This window comes from Moschus berezovskii, chromosome 12 (assembly GCF_049115385.1).
Source record: "Moschus berezovskii isolate FMDL1 chromosome 12, NW_MosBer_1.0, whole genome shotgun sequence".
Taxonomy (NCBI): domain Eukaryota; kingdom Metazoa; phylum Chordata; class Mammalia; order Artiodactyla; family Moschidae; genus Moschus; species Moschus berezovskii.
Window position 1 is genome coordinate 60,838,058 of NC_142471.1, and position 27,583 is coordinate 60,865,640.

At 36.4% G+C, this 27,583-nt stretch overlaps 1 protein-coding gene across 4 annotated transcripts in view; it reads right to left on the minus strand.

Moving 5' to 3' along the window:
• LOC129555533 (protein FRA10AC1) overlaps positions 1 to 27,583 on the minus strand; it is a 38,910-nt gene that overhangs the window by 6,753 nt on the left and 4,574 nt on the right. For all 4 annotated transcript variants that reach the window (XM_055425060.2, XM_055425059.2, XM_055425063.2 and 1 more), the window contains 8 exons: positions 25,137 to 25,213; positions 24,023 to 24,106; positions 23,378 to 23,462; positions 17,768 to 17,813; positions 15,716 to 15,829; positions 13,677 to 13,719; positions 10,996 to 11,114; positions 3,552 to 3,590 (listed from right to left, as the gene is read on the minus strand). In XM_055425060.2, coding sequence (XP_055281035.1) covers positions 3,552 to 3,590; positions 10,996 to 11,114; positions 13,677 to 13,719; positions 15,716 to 15,829; positions 17,768 to 17,813; positions 23,378 to 23,462; positions 24,023 to 24,106; positions 25,137 to 25,213 — 607 coding nt within the window. The remainder of the gene's footprint in view (positions 1 to 3,551; positions 3,591 to 10,995; positions 11,115 to 13,676; positions 13,720 to 15,715; positions 15,830 to 17,767; positions 17,814 to 23,377; positions 23,463 to 24,022; positions 24,107 to 25,136; positions 25,214 to 27,583) is intronic.

Below are 27,583 nucleotides of genomic sequence, written 5' to 3' on the forward strand. Positions count from 1 at the left end.
GTTGATAAGGAAATAACAATTAGAAGACTAGGCAACATAAAACAGAAGCTTCCATTTGCGTCAGCATCAAATCTACACAGTAATTATTGGCAAGTGGTGATCAGAATTTAAGTCACTGATTCTGTGTTGGAAGGGGAGCTTGGAGGTCCACCTCTTAATCAATGAATGAATATCTTACTGTAATAACTCCAGCAACAAGTGGCTGTTTAATCTACACTTAATCACCTCACTGCTTCCTGAAGCAGCCCATTCCTCCATTCCATTCTTCAGATAGTTCTAATTGACAAGTTTTTCCTTAAATTAAGGCAAAAATCTGTCCATGGGCTATTTTTATCCACAGTCTTTAGTTCTGCCAAGTAGCCACCAAAAATAAGTCTCCTACATAGTAGCAGTCTTGCAAATATCTACCGTTTCTATGTCTACCTCCTCACCCCTTCCTTTTCACTTTTTTCTAAGCTAAATATCTAAGGCTCCTTCAACCTTCTTTCTATAAAAACATTTCAAGCTCTGGCAACACTGGTTGTTCTATTCCTGATCTGGTTTAAGTTTTCAATATTCCTTTTAGAATGTAATGCAAACTGCATATAATTTTCCCTACATGCTTTGAATAATAAAAGCAGGTCTATCATCTTGGTTTTTCTGGATATTATATGATACCTAAATAACTCAGTCTACTGTAGAAGTGGCAAGTCTCTAACTATGATAACAATGGACAGGTCAGACTTTTTAGACTTTTGATCCGATCTATTGCAGAAGACAAACACAAAATCTAACGTTCAGTATTTTCTTTTTCTCTGAAATAACAATAATAGCTACAAGTTATCAAAGACTTACTTCATATTAGAACATGCTTTAAAAGTGAAAGTGAAGTTGCTCAGTCGTGTCCGACTCTTTGCGACCCCATGGACTGTAGCCTAGTCTTCTCTGTTCATGGGATTTTCCAGGCAAGATTACTGGAATGGGTTGCCATTTCCTTCTCCAGGGGATCTTCCAAACCCAGGGATCGAACCTGGGTCTCCCACATTGCAGGCAGATGCTTTACCCTCTGAGCCATGTCTATTATTTCACTTGACCCTGATAATAATCCAGTGACGTCAAGCCTCTTTACACCCATTTTACAGATAGAACTGAGACACAGATCAAATCATTTAATGTGAATTTGTATAATATATGTGTCAAAACTGGGGTATAAAGAGTGGACTTACTTCACTAATGAAACATACTGATGATATAGGTAAAAGGACATACACTCTGGTGTTACAAACCTGTGTTTAATCATAGTTCTGCCATTAACCAGCTATCTGACCTTAGGCAATTTATGTAAATTCTCTGGGTCTTGCTTTTATCTACAAAATGGGATATTATGTGTCCATTACTAAAATTAAATGTGGTACACAACTAAACCACTTGAAATTAAGACAATTAAGCAAGTTAAAATTCTTTTTCCCCATAGAAACTGGGCTTTTCTTTTTAGACTTGGTTTTAACAATCAATATTTTACATGGGGGTAAAAGGGTAACTGAATATTACCCAAATGGAAATTAAATATAAAAACAGCAAAATTTGAGTTCTAAAATTGCCAAGACCACCTAAGACAGGTCACTGATGACCTTAGAAGATATCTGGGTTTGACAAACCCTAACAAGGTACCTGTCTCCTACTTGAAATGGTGCTACTTCAAGAACCAAGATAAGGCAGATATTGTTCAGACTAACTACAGTATTCTCCCCTCCCTACCACTAGAAGTCTGACTTAGCTGAGGAGAGTTAACAGACGTAGGCTATCTCTGGGAAATGAGGACTGAGAGAGCTGGGGGAGGTGGGGGGAAGGACAGTGGGAGGGAGAAGGAATGAAGACAAAATGAATGAATGTAGATGGCAAGGAAAGACCTTTCCCCCAAAGATGATTTTAATAACGAAAAACTGGAATTGGAAAAGGACACTCTTTTTTTCTACATTAAATTGGACTTCACACCTCTAACTGCAATGTATAGTTGGAAATAGGCAAAAACTATAAATTTTCCCATTTTAACTTGTATGCTTTCTAAAAATATATATATACTTACTACCTCATCCTCAGATAGCTTAACATGCCTGGCTATGTTTTATACCTTGTCAGGAAACTTAACCTAATTTAGAAGAAGAAGCTATGGATAGATAGGATTGACATGAGAAGAAAGGAAGAATCATGGCTTTATGACACTTCAAAAATGTTGAAAACAAAATGGTGTGAGTAAAATAATTTATAAAGAATATGTTGTATTCCTAAATTAGAGCAATGCCTCCATTGATATCTCCCACTTCAGTAAATTTTTAAACAGTGAATATCTTAAAAATTTTATTAAAAAAAAATTTCTGATTACTGAACACTTAAAAATTCCCCTTAAGAATTGTATACTAAAATGCTAATACTTAATTTTAAAGATGGGATTTAGAGTAAGTAATTACTTCCTGAGTTTGCAACATAGACATATTCCTTGAAAATCAGAAAAAAAACTTAAGTTTAAAAATTTACAAGTAAGCCAAGAAGTCTCAAATCTCTGAATTTCTACACGTCTAGATACTATCAAATAAATTAGATAGCCTACTGAAGTACATTTTACTTTCAGACCCTAAGCCTATTTACTGTAAGGTCTTGAAGAAAAATTCAAGATTGTATTACTGTTGAGACGCAAGATTACTGTTGGTTATATCACAAATGGATGCCCCCTTTTATGAACCCACAGGAGATTCTGCTCTCAAAACTGCCTGGAAAAAGCTGAACGCCCTGAGTTCTCTTTAATATTGTATGGGTACAATTAATCATTCTACTGTCCTTTCTTTGGTTTGGTTGTTAGGAAGAACAGTGACAAATTCGTGATCTACCTTTGCAATTATGCAAGACTTTTTGGTAAACATTTCTCTGTATTAAATTTACCTCTAGCTTTACCTTCCTACAGTACCTTATTTTTCCATTATTTTGATTTCACCTTTAAAAAAAATCTTATTTTACTGTAAACCATTGTGAATACTTTTTGGAATGCTGCAGGGAAAAAAACAATAATAAGATTTGTAGCAAATATTCAATGAAATCCAATCTGGTGAAAACTGCAGGACTTATTAAAAAATTGACCAGTAACAATCAGTTGCTAACATTCTGATTTCTATGCACAAAACAGAGATATTTAATTTGATTAATCAAAATCACCAAATGACAGATCACTCATTCTTGTGCAATATAAGCAACATTTCTTAAATGTGACTCCATCTCCCCAAATTCTTTTTCTGTCCCAATCTTATCCCTTTGGTTCTCTTCCTTCACACTCTATAATGTGAAATCAAAATGTATATCCACTCTACTTACTGAAAAAAAAAAAATTATGCTCTTCTATACTTGAAATCAGAAGCTTTTAAATGATTTAATTTGGGGAAGAAATACACTTGGTTTTTTTCCTATGATTTTTCTCACGTAGTAGAAAAAAAAATTACAGGACAAGTCACAGTTTGTGGGAAACACAAATTGCAAATAACTTGAATGTATATATTTTTATTAAATAAAAACTTGATACTTACTGTTGACAGAACTTTCTGATTTCACTGAGGATGAATGTGCTGGGAAAAACAAAAAATGAATGTGATTAAAACAAAAAAAACAGCACTGTTTTGTCAAGAATCACTTTGCAGTGGTGTAACAGCCATAGCTATAAACCAGAATTCTTCCGAGTAGTCTAGTTTACTTTCTAGTCAACTTTATAGTCTAGTAAACTTAACTTTATAGTCTTGCAGGAAAGCACTTCATTGTCTTCTAATTTTTCCTGTTCCTTTGACTTTTTGTCCTAATTAAAATGTTAGGTCCTTTTAGGCAGGGGTATTTTAAGCTCTTCTACAGGCTGCAATACCTAGCATAAAACTTAAAAAATAAACACCTATAAAAAATATCTCATGTTGCTGGGGAGGGGGAAGTTCATAGATTACCTACAATATAACCAATATTTTATCTACAGATTTTCAACATCAGTTTACAAATAAATAGTTTTTCTTAATACTTTTCTGAAGATCATATACAGGTAAGAATTCACAGTAATTGAAAATCACACAGAAGAAATAGAAAATCTGAACAAACCCATCACAAGCACGGAAATTGAAACTGTAATCAAAAATCTCCCAGCAAACAAAAGCCCAGGTCCAGACGGCTTCACAGCTGAATTCTACCAAAAATTTAGAGAAGAGCTAACACCTATTCTACTCAAACTCTTCCAGAAAATAGCTGAGGAAGGGAAACTTCCAAACTCATTCTATGAGGCCACCATCACCCTAATCCCAAAACCTGGTAAAGACCCCACAAAAAAAGAAAACTATAGGCCAATATCGGAGAAGGCAATGGCAAGCCACTCCAGTACTCTTGCCTAGAAAATCCCATGGATGGAGGAGCCTGGTAGGCTGCAGTCCGTGGGGTCGCTAAGGGTCAGACACGACTGAGCGACTTTACTTTCACTTTTCACTTTCACACATTGGAGAAGGAAATGGCAACCCACTCCAGTGTTCTTGCCTGGAGAATCCCAGGGAAGGGGGAGCCTGGTGGGCTTCCGTCTATGGGGTCACACAGAGTCGGACATGACTGAAGTGACTTAGCAGCATAGGCCAATATCACTGATGAACATAGATGCAAAAATCCTTAACAAAATTCTAGCAGTCAGAATCCAACAACACATTAAGAAGATCATACATCATGACCAAGTGGGCTTTATCCCAGGAATGCAAGGATTCTTCAATATCCGCAAATCAATCAACGTAATACACCACATTAACAAACTGAAAAATAAAAATCATATGATTATCTCAATAGATGCAGAGAAAGCCTTCGACAAAATTCAACATCCATTTTTGATAAAAACCCTCCAGAAAGTGGGAATTGAAGGGACATACCTCAACATAATAAAAGCTATATATGACAAACCCACAGCAAACATTATCCTCAATGGTGAAAAACTGAAAGCATTTCCCCTAAAGTCAGGAACAAGACAAGGGTGCCCACTCTCACCACTACTATTCAACATAGTTCTGGAAGTTTTGGCCACAGCAATCAGAGCAGAAAAAGACATAAAAGGAATACAAATTGGAAAAGAAGAAGTAAAGCTTTCACTGTTCGCTGATGACATGATCCTCTACACAGAAAACCCTAAAGACTCTACCAGAAAACAACTAGAGCTAATCAATGATTACAGTAAAGTTGCAGGATATAAAATCAACACACAGAAATCCCTTGCATTCCTATACACTAATAATGAGAAAATAGAAAGAGAAATTAAGGAAACTATTCCATTCACTGTTGCAACGAAAACAATTAAATACTTAGGAATATATCTACCTAAGGAAACAAAAGACTTGTACATAGAAAACTATAAAACACTAGTGAAAGTAATCAAAGAGGACACTAATAGATGGAGAAATATACCGTGTTCGTGGATTGGAAGAATAAATATTGTAAAAATGAGTATACTACCCAAAGTAATTTATACATTCAATGCAATCCCTATCAAGCTACCAACAATATTTTTCACAGAACTAGAACAAATAATCTCACAATTTCTATGGAAATACAAAAAACCTCGAATAGCCAAAGCAATTTTGAGGAAGAAGAATGGAACTGGGGGAATTAACCTGCCGGACTTCAGGCTCTATTACAAAGCCACAGTCATCAAGACAGTATGGTACTGGCATAAAGACAGAAATATAGATCAATGGAACAAAATAGAAAGCCCAGAGGTAAACCCACGCTCCTATGGACACCTTATCTTCGACAAAGGAGGCAAGAATATAAAATGGAGAAAAGACAGTCTCTTTAACAAGTGGTGCTGGGAAAACTGGTCAGCCACTTGTAAAAGAATGAAACTAGAACACTTCCTAACACCATACACCAAAATAAACTCCAAATGGATTAAAGATCTAAATGTAAGACCAGAAACTATAAAACTCCTAGAGGAGAACGTAGGCAAAACACTCTCCGACATAAATCACAGCAGGATCCTCCAAGACCCACCTCCCAGAATATTGGAAATAAAAGCAAAAATAAACAAATGGGACCTAATTAAAATCAAAAGCTTCTGCACAGCAAAGGAAACTCTAAGCAAGGTGAAAAGACAGCCTTCAGAATGGGAGAAAATCATAGCAAATGAAGCAACTGATAAAGGATTAATCTCCAAATTATACAAGCAGCTCCTGCAGCTTAATTCCAGAAAACTAAGTGACCCAATCAAAAAATGGGCCAAAGAACTAAACAGACATTTCTCCAAAGAAGACATAAAGATGGCTAACAAACACATGGAAAAATGCTCAACATCCCTCATCATCAGAGAAATGCAAATCAAAACCACAATGAGATACCATTTCACACCAGTCAGAATGGCTGCTATCCAAAAGTCTATATGCAATAAATGCTGGAGAGGGTGTGGAGAGAAGGGAACCCTCTTACACTGTTGGTGGGAATGCAAACTAGTACAGCCACTATGGAGAACAGTGTGGAGATTCCTCAGAAAACTGAAAATAGAACTGCCATATGATCCAGCAATCGCACTCCTGGGCATACACACCGAGGAAACCAGAATTGAAAGAGACACATGTACTCCAATGTTCATTGCAGCACTGTTTATAATAGCCAGGACATGGAAGCAGCCTAGATGTCCATCTGCAGATGAATGGATAAGAAAGCTTTGGTACATATACACAATGGAGTATTTCTCAGCCATCAAAAAGAATGCATTTGAATCGGTTTTAATGAGGTGGATGAAATTGGAGCCAATTATACAGAGTGAAGTAAGCCAGAAAGAAGAACATCAATACTGTATATTAACGCATATATATGGAATTTAGAAAAATGGTAACCTGAACCCTGTATAAGAGACTGCAAAAGAGACATAGCCATTTAGAACAGTCTTTGGGACTCTGTGGGAGAGGGTGAAGGTGGAATGATTGGGGAGAATGGAATTGTAGCATGTATATTATCATAAGTGACCAGTCCAGGTTCGATGCATAAATTTTCCTCTGTTCATTTCTTTGCATTTGTGCTTTTTTAATAAAAATACTTTTAACTGTAAAAAAAAATTAAAAAAAAAAATTATGTCATAAAACAACATTTGAGTTCCACAATGGTTACCCAGTGAGAGAAATATAAAAGTACTGAAGATTATTAATTAAAAAAAAAAATATATATATATCATTATATATACAGAGTCCTGCTGGAAGACCTCAGGGGAAATATTTCTGAAGGCTGCTAAGTCAAAAAAGAACATAACAGATGGAGAGTAACAATTCCTCCAACCTCTCTGGATGCAACGCAAAGTCGTTCAGTTGTGTTTGATTCTTTGCAACCCCATGGCCTATACAGTCCATGGAATGCTCCAGGCCAGAATATTGGAGGGGGTAGTCTTTCCCTTCCGCAGGGGATCTTCCCATCCCAGGGGTCGAACCCAGATCTCCCGCATTGAGGGTGGATTCTTTACTAGCTAAGCCACAAGGGAAGCCCAAGAATACTGGAGTGGGTAGCCTATCCCTTCTCCACCAGATCTTCCTGACCGAGGAATTAAACGAGGGTCTCCTGTATTGCAGGCAGATTCTTTATCAACTGAGCTTTCAGGGAAGCCCATCTCTCTGGGTTGATATCATAATTAGTCCAAGTTGTCACACAAATGATTCCTTAAGGCCAGACAAGAGAGTATGAGAGACACAGGATAAAGATTCCAAAGAAAGTCAAGGCCTGGACTGCCACATGTGCTTTATGTTATTGTTTCTTTATGACCAACCTCGTTCGTTCGTCCGTTCGTCCCGTCGCTCAGTCGTGTCCGACTCTTTGCGACCCCGTGGACTGTAGCCTACCAGGCTTCTCCGTCCATGGGATTCTCCAGGCAAGAATACTGGAGTGGGTTACCGTTTCCTTCTCCAGGGGATCTTCCCAACCCAGGGATCGAACCTGGGTCTCCCGCATTGGAGGCAGACGCTTTAACCTCTGAGCCACCAGGGAAGCCCTAGATAGCATATTAAAAAGCAGAGACATTCCTTTGCCAACAAAGGTCCGTCTAGTCAAGGCTATGGTTTTTCCAGTGGTCATGTATGGATGTGAGAGTTGGACTGTGAAGAAAGCTGATCGCCGAAGAATTGATGCTTTTGAACTGTGGTGTTGGAGAAGAAGCTCTTGAGAGTCCCTTGGACAGCAAGGAGATCCAACCAGTCCATTCTAAAGGAGATCAGTCCTGGGTGTTCATTGGAAGGACTAATGCTAAAGCTGAAACTCCAATACTTTGGCCACCTCATGTGAAGAGTTGACTCACTGGGAAAAGACTCTGATGCTGGGAGGGATTGGGGGCAGGAGGAGAAGGGGACGACAGAGAATGAGATGGCTGGATGGCATCACCGACTCGATGGACATGAGTTTGCATGAACTCTGGGAGTTGGTGATGGACAGGGAGACCTGGCGTGCTATGATTCATGGGGTCGCAAAGAGTCAGACACGACTGAGCAACTGAACTGAACTGAAGGTGGCCTGGCAAGAAAATATCACATCCAGATTGACCTAGTTACAGACGTTCAATCACAAATATCAAAAAGATATTAAAGGGGTTTATATGGTCCTCCTAAAGTTTGATAAAATGTTGTCATTTTCTGCTTTATACCAAAGCTGAAAAAGAAAGAACTATATCCCATACTCTCTATCAAAGATGCTCCAAATAAAGAGTAAATAAGAAAGATGTCTCAATTCCACTTTGCTTGGGTTTTCTGTCTCTGAAGTTGCCCTGAAACAATCTTCAAAATGTTTCATTTTCTTATTCTTTATTATTTATGCCTAACGTGCTAGTGGGGTGCTGGGGACAGAGCAAATAACACAGCAGACAGAATTCCTGCTCTCTTTGTGCTTTTATGTAATTGTCATATGTGTAATGAGGGAAAAGTTCTAGGGTTGTGACAGCATTATAAATGGGAGTCCTAATTTAGATTTGTGGTCAGAGAAAGATTCCTGAGGAGGTGACATTTAAGCTTAGAACTGAAGGATGAGTTAGGATGGGCCTGGAGGTTTTACAGAGAGAGGAAGCAGCATCTATGCAGTCCTCAAATGTAAAGAAGTTTGGCATTTTCTAGAAATTGAAAGGCTATATGGGTGGAGTGTGAAAGTAACATGAAGAGTAGTGAGAAACAAGCCTTATATGCTGGATCATTTAGACCCTTTGGGCTTTGTCCAGACGTTGGTTATATCTTAAGAACAACAGGAAATCACAGATAGATGGAGAATGGATTAAGGGAAGGGAGGTGGGATGACGAGACAGTAGTAGAAACAGTAAGGATAATATAGTAGTAGCCTAGATGAGAAAACGTGGTTAGTCTGAATGAGAGTAGAAAAAACTTGAGAAATATATAACCTGGGGTAAAACTGATGGGATTTACGTTAACATGGAAAGAGGAGTCTGGCAGGCTACAGCCCATGGGATCGCAAACAGTTGGACACAACTGAGCAACTGACACACACAAGGATAATTTCCAGACTTCTGATATTAGCTTTTAGGTTAGCAGACGTATCAGCTACTGAAACACAGAACACTAAAGGAAAAACATCTTCTAAGGAAGATCACAGGAATATGTAACTTGAGGGATGCAACCTCATCCTTAGTCACGAGTATCCAGCTACGTAATTACCTGTTTTGGAGGTACTGAATAAACTTTACATTGTAGGGATTAATTCTTTAATTTGGAATATTCAATGACTAACATGATGTCATATTATGACATAAATATATTACATAACAATCAATGTTACAAAATCCTCAAATAGAATACATTAAATATTTTACTGGCACATGAGGATAAATAAAAAACTTTTAAATCTCAAATGAGATTCTCACATTTATTATTCAAAATTTATTTTGAAGTTTAGAACATGATTTATAGACAAAAAAGACATTCTATTTTAAATACCATTTCTCAATAAACAGTAGAATACCAGTATTTTTCTTCTCATCATCTATCAATTTTACCAAGTCTAAAACTTGGCAATACTGTATGTTTGAATGTATCACGACATGTTGGAAGGAAAAAATATACATAAGAATATAACATGTCTAATGATCTTCATAGCTGGCGCAAGGGAGCCCTCTCCTGTTCAAGTATTATGTTAACACTGGCCGGAATCTAATTCAATCTACCATTACCTACCTAATTTAATCCAATTCACTCTAAGTTACAGTTAATTTGACTCTATTACGGACTGAAAAAACAACCCACAGAAACCTTCATAATAACTATGTACCAGGTACTATGCAAACGGCTTACATACATTATCTGAGCTAAGGTACAATTATCACAACCACTGTCTAAACAAAGGCACAGCTTAAGGACTGCCGAGGAACAAGTAAGCAGTTGACTTGGATTTGAATTTAACAATTACTTACTAACTGTATGTGCACAATACCACGTTAGGTTCTGAGGCACATACATATCAATCTCTATCATTTCAAGAAGCCCATTAGCTAGGGAGAAAAATCAGAAAGACCATGATAATTGAAATCATAATGCTATAATTTTATACTGCCTTATAGATTATGTACTGATTTACAGTGTTCAAAGTGCTTTTCACATTCTTATTTGATTCTCCACCGTAAGCACCAGCAGTACAGAAACCAGGTAATCACATCATCACTCTGTGGGCATATGGGGAAAGTAAAACTCAAGAAATTCAGTGACCTGCTTAATTTAACATGTCTATAACTAACAAATCCAGAAATGAGAGTGCTGTTACAATATTATATCATTTGCAAAAATGAATCAAAACTGACCTTGTTCTTGAAACTATACTATACTATACTATACTATAGTACTATAAATTTGTTTCTAAATTCTCCAACCAGTTTCCTTTCAAATACTATAAAACAGAATTGTAAATACATTTACTAATTAAATTCTTAATTTGAGACGTATGGTAGATTATCCTTTATGTTCAGAAATGAGTAAATATTATATTTTAATTCCCATTTACCTTTATCCTTTTTCTTAGAGGTCTCTTCTACAGAAGATAATCTGGATTTTTTATGTGTTGGCTCTTCAGAATCTTTTTTGGCTTTATCCTTTCTTTTTTTTGACTTGACTTCTTTTCTCCTTTATGTTGAACAATATAAAATTAAAAATAACTTTTTCAACTAAACTTTACAAAAAATAAAAATCAATGGGCAAAAAAAATTAGTTGAAGTATTCATTTAAAATTAATTTACATAAAAAGGAATGCTTAAATGAGTCTGTAAATATTGTAGGTTAGTATATTACTTTAGACACTTCTATAAGATTACGAAGTCTGAGACAAAAGTACGGTAATGAGCACTCGGAGACAAAATTATGTTTTATAAGCTCTATATAAAACCTTAGTAAATGTAATCATAGTTTTACTCATTTCCTTTTTAGCTTCTATCATTTTGTTGTTGTTCAGTCGCCCAGTCGTGTCTGACTCTGTGACCCTATCATCTAGCCATTCTAAAAAATTACAAAAACAAATCTCATTTCCCTCCACATAATTCATTATCTATCTACACTTTGAAAAAAACACACAGAACAAAAGAAGCCACTGTACAGTTCTAAACCAGTAAATATAAAAGTATTCTATTACTACTAAAGGAGAATAAAATAGAGGTATAATAGAAGGAGAATGGAAGGCTTATTGCTAACTCACAAGTTTACTACGGACCACTTATCCTTTCACTGCTACAGCTTTACCTTTTTTGTCGTTGTTCACTAAGTCACGTCCCACTCTTCTGTGACTCCATGGGCTGTAGCCTGCCAGGATCCTTGGTCCATGAGATTTCCCAGGCAAGAATACTAGAGTGGGTTGCCACTTCCCTCTCCAGAGGGATCAATCTTCCAGACCCAGGGATCAATCCCGTGTCTCCTGCACTGGCAGGTGGGTTCTTTACCACTGAACCACCTTGGAAACCCCTTAATTTTTTTAGGCCAGGTTTATAAGGCTATCAGTACCATAGTTGGCAAGTGATTGATTTTAATTGCAGAGGATAAGGCAGTTGGATGGCATCACCGACTCAATGGATGTGAGTCTGAGCAAACACTGGGAGATGGTGAATGACAGGGAAGCCTGGGGTGCTGCAGTCCATGGGGTCACAAAGAATCGGACATGACTGAACGACTGAATGATGAAGAAAAGAAACATGAAATAGGAAAAGGTGATAATGCTGAAACTGAGGCTGGGAAAGAGGATGAAGAGACAACAGAGAGGATTACTTTCAAGAAACTTGTTTATCAAAACTTTCAAATTAAGATACAAGAGTCGGACATGGCTGAGCGACTGAACTGAACTGCTGCTGCTGCTGCTAAGTCACTTCAGTCGTGTCCGACTCTGTGCGACCCCATAGACAGAAGCGCACCAGGGTCCCCCGTCCCTGGGATTCTTCAGGCAGGAACACTGGAGTGGGTTGCCATTTCCTTCTCCAATGTGTGAAAGTGAAAAGTGAAAGTGAAGTCGCTCAGTTTTGTGTCCAACCCTTAGCGACCCCACGGACTGCAGCCTACCAGGCTCCTCCATCCATGGGATTTTCTAGGCAAGAGTACTGGAGTGGCTTGCCATTGCCTTCTCCGAACTGATACCAAATACTACAATACTGTTTAAGATAGTAATAACTTTTTGTCTCTTATAAGAGTAATTCAATTTTGAAATGAAGTTCGAAACTCAAGGTCAAAAGAACATCTTTGCTATCTTTCAGAATCATTGCTAGAGAAGAGAAATCATGTAATTTGAAAAACACTGCTAATTTTAAGAATTTAAAAAAATTTAATTATTTTTAATAGCTAAATACTAGATAAAGGTCATTCACAGCACAACTGATTATAAATATATATACATTTTATAAAGTTGCAGAATCTTATGCTAAGACTTTCAAGCATTAATCAGAACATGAAATCCAACAGCCACAATCATGCCAGGTCATACAGATTTTGCTTGAGCATTTTCAGTGCCTGGGATTTCATTAGGCTCTGTTTACCATATGTCCCCACAATAAGCTTCAGTTCAGTTCAGTCGCTCAGTCATGTCCAACTCTTTGAACCTCTTAGTATCCTCATTTTTAGAGATAATAAAATTGAGTCTTATAAAGGTTAAGTAGTTTGCGCAAGAATATGACTAGTAAGTGAGCAGCTGAGAGGAATATACAGGGGTCTGATTTCAAAGCCCATGATCTATATATGCTGTACTTTGCAGAGCATTGATCCTCCTCCCTTACTCAATATGGCAGACAGTCTAGCTCATTCAGTAGGAGCCTGACTTTAAATACTGAAATGAATATACAGGTATAATCTTTTGTAAGAGCGATAAACTCTAAAACACTTTAAATGAGATGTAGGAATCACATTATGAACACCTGATTTACAATATAGTTTCTAAGAATATTTCAGTATCTGAACACTGAGTTCAAAACAAAAGTTCTAGCATCTGCCTGCTACGCTGCATAGGCCTTCACATTTAACACTGCTTGGCTAGAGTTAGGCATGATGAACATTCAGTTCCCTGGTTTATGAGGTCATACGGCAATGCTGGATTGTGTATACACTCAACTAATGAAACCACCAACCACTCAAGTTTACTTTAGACAGCTACTGCAGGTAATGACTACATCCAAGACTACTAAAATTAACAAGCACATTTTAAAAAGATCATATTACCTGTGATGAAAATTTAATTTAAAGGAACATTCTTGGCATAATCCTAAAAAAAAGGGAAAAAAAGTTACACCACTGAACTGCTAAATTTTTTATCACTGCACTGCTACTTTACTTTTAATATCATAAACTGTCATGTTTCTTTACATTCTTTCATTGTAACAGGGGAAAAAATAATCTGAAGAAAACAATCTGATTCTCTTCCACCTCAAAAATATATATATATATATATATATAAAAATATTAGAATGCTTGAGAAATTGAAAATATTCTGCCACTGCTTTAGAAAACTATGCTGTCAATTTATTCTAAAAGCAAACTGTATCATTCATAGGCAGCATTAATGTGTATCTCAAACCAAAGACATACAGTAACAGTAGTGTGGGTATAGTCACCTCCTCTGAAGTACTCTAAGAGTTTTTCAAATGGAAAAGAGCTTTTGAAAAAGTTCCACAATTGTTGTTTCTTTTTTACTTTAATCTCAGTTCACACTAGGTGACTCTTCCTCATAAGCACTTACAGGAGGAACTCGGAAGCCAGTCTTCATTGGGGTGCACTAAGTAGCATATGAAATTAAAAGACACTTACTCCTTGGAAGGAAAGTTATGACCAACCTAGACAGCATATATAAAGAGCAGAGACATTACTTTGCCAACAAAAGTCCATCTAGTAAAGGCTATGGTTTTTCCAGTAGTCATGTATGGATGTGAGAGTTGGACTATAAACAAAGCTGAGCGCCGAAGAATTGATGCTTTTGAACTGTGGTGTTGGAGAAGACTCTTGAGAGTCCCTTGGACTGCAAGATCCAACCAGTCCATCCTAAAGGAAATCAATCCTGAACATTCATTAGAAAGACTGATGTTGAAGCTGAACTCCAATACTTTGGCCATCTGATGTGAAGAGTTGACTCATTTGTAAAGACCCTGATGCTGGGAAAGACTGAAGGCAGGAAGAGAAGGGAATGACAGAGGATGAGATGGTTGGATGGCACCACCGACTCAATGGGCATGAGTCTGAGTATACTCTGGGAGTTGATGATGGACAGGGAGGCCTGGCATGCTGCAGTCCATGGGGTTGCAAAGAGTTGGACACGACTGAGCAACTGAACTGAACTGAAGTAGCATGTGGGGAAATCCTTGATCTCTACCTGGAGGAGGCAGAACACTCTTATAGCACATTTATTTAGAAACCAGAGAAGTTGTTAACGTGATGCAGAGAAGATGCTGACACATAAAAGACTAGCTCAGGAAAAAAAAAAGGATGAGCAATAGATTCTAAAATATGCATATTAAGAGAAAATGCTATATTCTGGGTTATAATCCTAAGCTTTTAAGACAGAATTCGAGAACACTTCACCCTCCTAAATTTTTTTTCTTTATTGACACAGAGAAGATTTATTATCTACACCATAACAATATGGCTATTAACTAATGCGAGATTTTACAGTGCCTTTTCTGACATCACTCTGACTCCCACTTGGCATCTCAATCTACACTGACATTCTCAAATTAACTGACAGAGGTCTTCACTTTACAAATTACTGGTTTACATTTGGCATTAGAACTATTTCATCTAAATGGCACGGAAATGCTGAGAAAAAAGTTTCAGGCTCAAAAGTTCTTTGCAACTTTAGCAAGCTCTGAGAAAAAAGTTTCCAAGAAGATACCTCGGAGAAGGCAATGGCACCCCACTCCAGTACTCTTGCCTGAAAAATCCCATGGATGGAGGAGCCTGGTGGGCTGCAGTCCACGGGGTCGTGAAGAGTCGGACATGACTGAGTGCCTTCACTTTCACTTTTCACTTTCATGCATTGGAGAAGGAAATGGCAACCCACTCCAGTGTTCTTGCCTGAAGAATCCCAGGGACGGTGGAGCCTGGTGGGCTGCCGTCTCTGGGGTCACACAGAGTCGGACACAACTGAAGTGATTTAGCAGCAGCAGCAGCAAGAAGATACCTTAAACATTTTAAATTGCCTACATATTTTCAATCTAAATTGCTAAACTTTAAAGGGATCAATCACAACCCATCTAAAGTCAACTTACTTAATTTAACAAGTGCATTTCTTTTTTCACCATGCTCAGTATAACCAAAATTAACTTCCCAACTCTTTAAGCCTTCTTTTTTATCACAACATTTATTTCCACAGCAAAACTGGCCTGCAAATAAAGGAAGGAATATTAGCTATGGTGGTGATGACAATATTTATCTACAATCAGGTATTACCTTTGAAATTTACTCAACATACATTACATACATGACATAAACTCTTAGTTTATAAAGTCAGTGTCAAAAAACTGACCACAATAATTATGGTATGTTCAACAATCAAATCACATTGCTGAATGCACTGTTTAAAAAAAAAAATCAGCTCCAGAATTCTTACTTGATAAATAGTTGACTATCAACTTGACTGTTTATATTTAAATACAGAGTTTCAGTGACTCTGAGTGAAGGAATCTTACACTTTGGAAGATGGAAGCACTAAAAAAGTGTACTCATTAACACCTTAAAAGAAAAATATATTTTCCAAAGTACATGCACTGTACCTGGGTCAACCTTTTCAATATTATTAAAATTGATACTTTAAGGTATTAACATATAGCATTTATTTTAAGCACCAGCATAAAATGACATTTAAAGCCCATTTTAAAGTGTTATATAGCATTTTGAGATTAAGTAGAATAAGTAATGTTCAAACTCAATGTTCTAAATTTTAGAATCACGTGACACTAAAACCAGCATTATCATACTCACTGTATATTAAAAGCTCTGTAAAAAAGGACTAATATTGGAGATCCAAGAGGGGAAAAAAAACTACTCGATAATTATTGACTTTAACAGAAAAAGATCAAACTCATTTGTATAGCCTGAAAAAAAAGCACTTATATCTTAATTAATTGTACCAATAGGAACAAATCTGAACTTTTCATAAAAAAGAGATTAACAAAATGAATTTTGAAAATTATCAGTCCAAAGGCTGGTAACTTTTCTAAACTGGCATTGTTTTACTCATTCCATATGAATACTTCATTAAATCTATACATGTTGAGCAACTGGTCTATCATTAAAACACAAGATTATAACTTAATGAATCACAGCAAATGACTTTCTTTCCCCTTCTCAATTAAAACTTTTTTCAATTATATGAATTTAGAGAATGTCCATCAATTTTTTAAAAAGGCAGCATTACTTACCATCACTTAAAAATTCCACTCAATAAAACCACAAAATTTTTAAACTGTGATAGACATTTCAATTAGGTAAATACACAAACTAAAATGTAATACTGTGAAAAGTTAAAAAATAGCTTTAAAATTATTCTTTTTCCTTCTCCTCTAGAGTACCTTTCGGGCTGATTATAATTTACGGAAAACGTATATAAACCACACTGATGGCATAAATGTTTACCATTTAAAAATGAAACCTTTATTTTCAGTTTAAGAGATTTTTGTTACTAGCTTAAATTATTTTCTTAATGAATGTTCCTAAATAGTTTGCAGAAGCATTAACACTTAAAATGCAATGCTTAATAAAGACTTAATTTTATAACATGGGACAGTATAGAGATACTACATTTTCAGAAAAATTTCATGAATAGATTACAATGCATAGAAAATGCTACTGATTGTCTACAAAATGCTTGTTCTTTTTTTCTAAGACTAAATATTTAGACTCGAATTCAATGACTCCTCAAAATAAACTAGCCTGTCTAAAAATTCTATAAGGGTCAGAGTAATATTTAATTTCTACTTGCAAAATGTAGATTTGACTAGAATACAGTAATACCAACTCATTACTCCAAAATTAATAAAGAGAAAAACTCAAGTCTTCATCTATTGACAGTTTCCTTGCTAGGAAGCTTTTAACTTTTAAACATTTTCTACTTATCTGCAACTTAATATCCTAAAAGCAAAAATTCTAAAGGTAAAAACCACTGAAGAATTATATTTTGACCTTTGTCAGCAATATATCTTTAATACACCTTCTCTACTTTTATTTTGTAGACAATCACATTTGGAATAATCTTACCCAATGACTTTGATTCAAAACATAATAACTGTATCCTATTAAAAACTGAAATTAAAAAAAATTACCTTTTCCTGAAATTACTTCTTTTTCCACTCGCCACCTAAATCCAAACTGATGAGGAAAAAAAAAATACATGTATGCCAGAGTAAACTTAAACATTATTTAAACCATATGTAAATCTTAACATGGAGCCAACAATTGACAATATGATACTTACTAATCTAAAAAGTAAACCTAATTCCCATCACAATAGTTTTTTCTTTCCTTATAGGATTCCAGGTACTTAAAAATACATCTGAATAATTACCAACCTGTTAAGAAACAATTTTCTTTACTTTTCAACTTCCTATTTAAAGTTATAGGTGCCAGACACAGGTATGTAAATGAATAAAAAATAGATACTGTTCTATAACACTGATAGGAAAAAAAGAATTACAGTACAATAAAGAAACAGTATACTAGAATACAAGAGAGTACAGTCTTTGGAGTCAGACTGTTTGGGTTTATATCTTAGTTCTACCACTTGGGATTCCCTTGTGGCTCAGAGGGTAAGGAGTCTGCCCACAATGCGGGAGACCTGAGTTTGATCCCTGGGTCAGGAAGATTCCAAGGAGAAGAATGGCAGCCCACTCCAGTATTCTTGCCTGGAAAATCCCATGGACGGAGAAGCCTGGTGGGCTACAGTCCATAGGGTCACAAAGAGTTGGACATGACTGAGTGACTTCATTTTCTTTTCTTTCTTTCTACCACTTGGACTCGATTTGGCTGTTTGGAGCAGCCTGAAGGGCCTGGAGTGTGACCCAGGCCACAACTCGGGGTGTGCACATAAAAGAGCAACGATTACATGCAGGGACTTCCCTGGTGGTCCAGAGTTTAAGAATTCACCTTCCAGTAGAGGAGACATGGGCATGATCCCTGGTCCAGGAAGATTTCACATGCCACAGGGCAACTTAGGCCTGTGCATCACAACTGCTGAGCCTGTGTACCAAAGCCCACGAGCTGCAACTGCTGAGCTCATGCCCAACTCCTGAAGCCCATGTACCCTAGAGCCCGTGCTGGGCAAAAAGACAGGTCACTGCAATTAGGAAACCCATGTACTCCAACCAGAAAAGCCACTGAAATGAGAAGCCTGTGCACCACACTAGAGAAAGCCTGTGTGTAGCAACAAAAGACCCATCAGAATCAAGATTAAAATGAATAAATTAAAAAACACCTGCAGTGCAATTTTAAAAAATGATTACATGGAGACTAAACAACATGCTACTAAAAACCAATGGATCAACAACGAAATTAAAGAGGAAATAAAAAAATATCAAGATTAACAACAATGAAAATATAACCATACAAAATCTATGGGATGCAACAAAAGCAGTTCTTAGAGGGAAGTTCACAGTGATACAGACTTTCCTCAAAAAAAAACAAGAAAAATCTCAAATTTTTTAATTATTATTTTCTTCCTAAAGTTAGCAGAAAGAAGGAAATAATAAAGATCAGAGAGGAAATAAAATAGAGATTAAACAACAGCAGAAAAATCAGGAAAACCAAGAGCTGGTTTTTGAAAGGATAAACAATATCAACAAACCTCTGGCCAGGCTCACCAAGAAGAAAACAGAGGACCCAAATAAATAAAATAAGAAATGAAAATGGAGAAATAATAACTGATACCATAGAAATAAAGAAAAATCAAGTAAGATATAATGAACAACTACATACAAACAAAATGGACTACCTAGAAGAAACGGACAAGTTTCCAGAAATAGACTGCAAAAACTGAATCAAGAAGAAACAGGCCAATCACTACAAGTGAAATATAATCTGTAATTTTAAAAACTCTTTGCAAACAAAAGTCCAGGATCGGATGGCTTCTTTGGGGAATTTCACCAAACATTCAGGGAAGAACTTACACCAATCCTTCTCAAAAGAAAACTCTTCCAAAAGACTGAAGAGGCGGGAATGCTCCCAAAGCCATCCTATGAAGCCACCATCACCCTGACACGAAAACCAGACAAAGACACTAACAAAAAAGAAAATTACAGGACAGTATCTTTGATGAACATATATATATATAAGCAAAATTCCTCAACAAAGTATTAGCAAACTGAATCCAACTACACATAAAAAGGATAACACACCATAATCAAGTTGGATTCATTTCAGGGTCACAGGGCCGGTTCAACATACGTGAACTGATCAAGCTGACACATCAACAAAAAAGACAAAAACCACATGATCATCTCAACAGATGCAAAAAAAGTATCTGATACAGTTTAACATTCAGTTCAGTTCAGTTCAGTCACTCAGTCTTGTCTGACTCTTTGCGACCCCATGAATCACAGCACGCCAGGCCTCCCTGTCCATCACAAACTCCGGGAGTTCACTCAAACTCATGTCCATCGAGTCGGTGATGCCATCCAGCCATCTCATTCTCTGTCATCCCCGTCTCCTCCCACCCCCAATCCCTCCTAGCATCAGACTCTTTTCCAGTGAGTCAACTAATTCAGGATAAAAATTCGCTAAAGTGGGTATGGTGGGAAGATACATCAACGTAATAAAAGTTATTTGTGACAAACCCACAGCCAATACAATACTAAATGGTGAAAAGCCGAAAGCTTTCTTGCTGAAGCTGGAACAAGACAAGGATGTACCCTCTCATCACTTCTACTCAACACAGAACTGGACCTCCTAGTCAAAGCAATCAGACAAGGAAAAGAAATAAAACGTATCCAAATCAGAAGGGAAGAGGTAAAATTGTCATTCTATGCAGATAACATGATACTCTATACAGAAAACCCTAGACTATACAAAAACTATTAAAACTGATAAATGAATTCAACAAGGCAGCAGGATACAAGATTAACACACATTAACATAAATCTGTTGTATTTCTTCATACTAACGATGAAATAACAGAAAGTAAAAAACAATTTCACTTAAAATCACATCCAAAAACAAACTACGAATAAACAATCAAGAAAGTGAACAGATTTATACGCTGAGAACTATACATTAACAAAAAAATAGAAGATGATTCAATAAAAATGGAAAAATATCCCCCACTTTTGGATTGGAAAAATTAAACTAGATAAAATGGCCATACTACCCAAAGCAACACACAGACTGATGCAATGCCTATCAAATTACCCATGACATTTTTCACAGAACTAGAACAAATAATCCTAAAACATATGAAATCACAAAAGACTCAGAATTGCCAAAGACATCCTGAGAAAATAAACCCACACACCTGTGGTCAATTAATCTTTGACAAAGGAGACAAGAATATACAATGGAGAAAAGACAATCTCTTTAGCAAAAAGTATTAGGAAAACTGGATCAGTTCAGTTTCAGTTCAGTCGCTCAGTCGTGTCCGACTCTCCGCGACCCCATGAATCACAGCACGCCAAGCCTCCCTGTCCATCACCAACTCCCGGAGTTCACTCAAACTCATGTCCACAGAGTTGGTGATGCCATCCAGCCATCTCATTCTCTGTCGTCCCCTTCTCCTCCCGCCCCCAACCTTTCCTAGCATCAGTCTTTGGATAGCTGCATGTAAATCAATGAGGGTAGAACAGTCCTTCATACCACACACAAAAAGCAAATTCAAAATGGCTTAAAGACTTAAACACAGACAATATACCAAAAAAATTCCTAGAAGAGAACACAGGCAAAACATTCTTTGAAATAAACTGTAGCAAACTTTTCTCAGGTTAGTCTCACAAGGGAAAAAAAAAACAAAAATAAACAAATGAGACCTAATTAAACTTAAAAATTTTACAAAGCAAAGGAATCCATAAACAAAATGAAAAGACAATCTACAGAATGGGAGAAAATATTTGCAACGATGAGACCAATAAGAGCTTAATTTCCAAAACATATAAACAGTTCATATAGCTCAGTAACAAAAACTAAAAAACCCAATCAACAAACGGGCAGAAGACCTAAACAGTCACTTCTCCAAAGAAAATATACAGATGGCCAGCAGGCACATGAAAAGATGCTCAACATCACTAATTATTACAGAAATGCAAATCAAAACTACAATTAGGTATCACTTCACATCAGTCAGGAAGGCTATCATCAAAAAACGTACAAATTATAAATGCTGGAGAGGCTGTGGAGAAAAGGGAACTCTCCAACACTGTTGGTGGGAATGCCAATTGGTGCAGTCACTGTGGAAAAACGACGAAAGTCCCTTAAAAATCTAAAAATTGAGCTACTACATGATCCAGCAATCTCACTCTTGGGCATTATCTAGAAAAAACAAAAATTCAAATTCAAAAAGATACATGCACCGCAATATTCATAGCAGCACTATTTACAACAGCCAAGACACTGCTGCTACTGCTAAGTCACTTCAGTTGTGTCCGACTGTGTGTGACCCCATAGACAGAAGCCCACCAGGCTCCCCCGTCCCTGGGATTCTCCAGGCAAGAACACTGGAGTGGGTTGCCATTTCCTTCTCCAATGTGTGAAAAGTGAAAAGTGAAAGTGAAGTCGCTCAGTCGTGTCCGACCCTTAGCGACCCCACCGACTGCAGCCTACCAGGCTCCTCCATCCATGGGATTTTCTAGGCAATGGTACTGGAGTGGCTTGCCATTGCCTTCTCCAATATGCACCGCAATATTCATAGCAGCGCTATTTACAACAGCTAAGACACGGAAGCAACATAAGTGTCAACAGTTGAATGGATAAAAAAGACGTGGTGTGTATACACACACACACACACACACACACACAGAATGGAACACTAGTCAGCCATTAAAAGAATGAAGGAATGTCTTTTGCAGCAAGAGATGGATATTATCCAACTATTAACCTAGATATTATCATACTAAGTAAAATAGACAAATATATCATTTACATGTGAAATCTAAAAAATAGTACACATGAATTTATTTACAATACAGAAACAGACTCATATAGAACAAATTTATGGTTACCAAAGGGGAATGTGGGGAAGGGATAGATTAGTATTATAAAATTATAGATACACACCATCATATATAAAATAAACAACAAAGATTTATTGTATAGCACAGGGAACTATATTCAATATATTATAATAACCTATCACACAAAAGAATTGAGATAAAATATATATATAACCAAGTGAATTTGCTATATATCAGAAATACAATATTGTAGATCAACTGTACTTCAATTAAAAAAATTACTTTAATATTAACTAAAATATAAAGAAAGGAAGGGCAATACATTACTGACAATGATGAGAGCTAGTTTTACTAGAACAGACAAAGACATATTAATATAAAGGAATATGTGCTTCGGCTGCTTTATAAATGGTGATCAGTTTGAAAAATAAAGCCTACCAATTTCAAACATCATTTGTGAAATAAGACAATAATGTGCATTGTCAAATCATTCATTATAATCACTAAGGGTTCTGGATTACAGTCAGGATAAATCAAGATCCAGTAGCCACTTATGTTTAATTTTAGACTTTTCGTGTTTCAGCTCACACAGAGCCACCCTTGACTTAGAGGCCCTTTGTAAATTCCATAGGTATAGAGGTTAAATGGTCCAACTGATATTTCATAGATGCAGAACAACCTAGACCTGAATTAGCATCTTAAAATAATAACATGGGGCATAACAGTATATTAAAAAGTAATACTGTATATGAATAAAAACCTATAAATACATGGAAGGCATACCTTATTTTCTTTGTATCTACTGAGATCTGCTATGCAGTATTCCTTGAATAATTTATCATAGTATTTCTTTGCAAGTCTCTTCTCCCTAGATTCATTAAAAAAATATAAATCTTATGTTCACTACTTGGAAGCAATGTCAAAAAAGGCATATGATATAAACATTAATGTCTTAAAAGAGGTCTATTATTTACATGTGCATAGTATATCTAAATATTAACTATCAGTAGTGTGTTGCTAGGGAGGGAAACTGGAAGGCTGATAGTCAAAGATGAGAAGGAGACTTAATCTTTACTTTTCATCCTCTGTAATGTCTGAATTTTTAAAACCATTTTTAGGTTTTACAGTTTCCCAAAATATTTTTAAAATTTTAAAAGAAGCATATTACAACAAACAATATTGTAAAAGTGTTATAAATTATTTTTTAAAGACAAAGTCAAGCAATGAGAAGTTAAAATTGTTAACAATTACCCAAAGAATCAAACCAAATTCAATAATTGGAGGCATGGTTTTATGTCCTCGATTCAGAACTGTCCCATTCAGGGGCCAGATGTTTTGCACAGGTGGACAAAGTAAGGAAACACTCAGGGAGCAGGAGAGACAAGACTATAGCATTTGATGTACTGTGTCTCACACTGCTACAATTACCAATTCATGTCCATCTCATCCTCCTCGTTCCATAGGAATCTATGATTTTCTCGTATAACATCCATGTCTGTCTTGTCATTTTCCCTGAAAAACCAATTTCAATGTGAACACAAAATTAGTCAAATTTAAGTTAAACAGTTTTGAAAGGTTTTGAGCATCTAAGTAAAAATAAGATACATAGTTTTATATGAAGCATATATATGTATATATTTACTAAAAGTATTTCAGTATTTTCAAAAGGCAGTTACAAAAAATGTGCTGCTATACAAACAACTTGAATGGATAAGGGATCCACCCACTTCGAGTGCTGGTTCAATTATACAAAGGGTGGTAAATTACCAAAGCTAGAATGAGAAATCTGAATAAACACTAAATGGACAAGGAAAATGAATGAAAATTTAAGTTTCAAAATCTGAAATCAGTCAGCAACACCATCCTATTGAGATCTAATTTTTAAAATGTATGAAGAACTTTTCCACACCTCAGTTTACTACAGCTTCTTAGGAAGACTGACTAAAGAAGGAAGAGATCTGAAGATGATTTTTTAAGATGACAGCAGTTTAGGGGTAGAAAAAGGGATTATTGGAGAACATAGCCTAAATTGAGAGAAAAGTTTGGGATAGATGAGCTAGTATGGAGTTTTTTAGGGCTTTACCAACTTAGAAAATCATTAAACCAAGAGAGTAAAATCCACACAAAACTAAGAGGCTCTGATTGAAGAGCCTCAGATATAAGAAGGAATTTCATGTGTAAGAAATGTTAGAATGAGGTCTCTTGTTTGCCTTACCTTTTAAAAAGCAATCCAAACCTGAGGTTTAAACAGTTCATTATTTCAAAAATTCTTGTGGAAAACAAAAACCACTAAAAATCAGGCATATGAGTATTCCTTACATATGCTGTTACTGGCAGATCAGATCTGGCTCAGCAGGCCAGATCTGGCCCAAGGCCTGTTGCCAGAGAAATTAGTTCTCAATGAGCTGGTTGGCTCATTGTAACAGGCCACTGATGATATAACAACAAAACCAGAATGGCAAGCAGGAGAAAATGAGAAGACACAGTAGCTGCGAGTCTTCATACCCGTCTCCCATTGTAAAATACACTTCATGACACTTACCCCAATCGTCTGAAGTCTTCTTTTTTGCCACCATAATATAAAATATAGTCATTTACAAACTTTGTATGCCTTTGATACTGAAATGCAAAAAATTAAGGATTTTATTTGCTCAAGAGTAGTTTTGTGTCAATGACATATTAGTGAGTAGGGGGAGAAAGCATAATGAGTCCACTTAGTTTTTTAAAAATATGTAAATACTATAGATGGTTATAAACAAAAAAATCTAAAAGGGTAAATATTAAACTGCTAAGAGTGAACACTAGAGTAGAGGGACTTTCACTTTCTATTGAATACCCTTTATATTGCTTCAAACGTTTTCAGGCAATAACTCTGGGGAGAAGGACAGTTTCCTATTCTATTGCTGAACCGCATACAGCTTCACACCACCATTCATTTTAATCATGATGATATGAAAAATAAATTATAGTTTCTAAAGTTAAAGGCAAGGAGTAGAATTTAACTTCCATTATTATAAAATATAATTTAGCTATTTTGGTAACAATAAAGAGTCCAAAATATAAGATATAACTTTTATAATATTAAGTCCTGAGGCTTTCAAAAAGAATATAAGAAATTAGATGTTATTTGTTATGCTCTCTTTTACTATCCAATAAGCTACAGTCATGTTTATTTTCAAGGCAATATAACAAGACATATGAGCATTTTACTTCGTTTTAAAAGCTCAACGGTATTCTCTCTAGAGCTGAATACACACATGACAGAACTGACATAATACTGTCTGTGACTACATCCTGTTATGTTTGCTTCCCTAGTAGCTGAGCAGTAAAGAATCCACCTGTATTGCAGGAGACGTGGGTTCCATCCGTGGATCAGGAAGATCCCCTGGAGAAGGAAATGGCAACTCATTCCAGTATTCTTATCTGGGAAATTCCATGGACAGAGGATCCTGGCAGGCTACAGTCCATGGGTCACAAAAGAATAGGGTGAGTGAGTGACTGAGTGACTAACATTTTCTCTTTTACACCCTATTATACTAAAGTGATTTAATTGATCACAATGTCTTCTAATAGAATAGTGAATCAAAACATAATTGCAAAATGTGCAACAAAGCAATTAACACTTCAGAAAAGAAAAAAAGAAAAATCAGATACCCAGAGGTCTGGGTTCTAGTTCTCAGTTTATCACTAACTGATCACATGACACTGGCGAGTCACTAAATCATTCAGGACTCGGGTCAGCAAACTTTTTCTGTAAATAGTAAAATATGCAGGCGATATGGTCTCTGTCAAACTACTCAGCTCTGCCATTTTAGCATGAAAGTAAGCACAGATAACATCTAAATGGATGAACATAGCTGTGTTCCAAAAAATTTTATTTACAAGAACAAGTGGTAGGTGGGACTCTGCTTCCACGAAGACGAAGCAAAGATGTACAGTTAACCCTTAAACAAGATGGATAGAGGTACCTACCTTTGCTAGGTCCAAAATCTGCATATAACATACAGCTAGCCTTCTGCATTTGCAGATTCAACTAAGCGCAGATTGTTAGTATCACAGTAAAATAAATACCCTTACACAAGGAACATAATAAAACAAAAATCCTTATGTAAGTGGACCCACACAGTTCAAACCCTGTGTTGTTCAAGGGTCAACTGCACTTCTTCCTAGTCCTTTCACTGAGAACTAAATACCTTGGAAATTATGTATAAAACAAACATAAGAAGAGAAAGGTAAAGAGAAGGCAGGTCAGCTAAGAACCTCAGGATTCATGGTATGACATGGTAGTGAGTTCCCTAGACTTGGAGGCAAACAATCTGGCAACATGGAAATACCAAAAAAAAAAAAAAAAAATCCCAACAAAAGACTGTTCCCTCTAACAAAATAACCAGGAGAGAGGAAGCCTAACAAGATAATTTGTAGGCAATAACTACTCTAGTCTAGCCAAACATTTCAGAAAATGTATGGCCCTGACCTCCACCTACTCCAGAAAAGGGGATCTGGACTTTCATCCCATCAGACAGTAACTAGATGCCCCAACACCTCCAACTGAATGATGTGTAATAGAAGGCATAGCAGATGTTGAAAGTTAAAGGAACAAGGGGCAGCTGACATCCATGGGAAAGCTAACTTACTGGGTTAGGAGATAAGTGGAATAAATAAATTGGTGACAAGAACTTCTATAACTTAAACAGTCAGGAAAAATAAAGTGAAATTGGTATCTACAGAATAGCAAGTATATCTAATTGCCACTGTCTCCTTCTCTCTATCCTGACCATACTTATAAATACCCCAAAATATTTTCATTCTCCAATACTTCCAAAGGTAATATGGATGTCGAGTGGTAGCAGCTAGTGTAATTAAGCCCACAGTCTTACCAAAAAGTTTAAGCTAAGACATGGCTATAACAGGGAAACAAGGTATAGCTTAAAGACAGCCCTAAGTTATGCCTGAAACTTGAAGCCACAACAGGCCTGAGATAGTTCACAA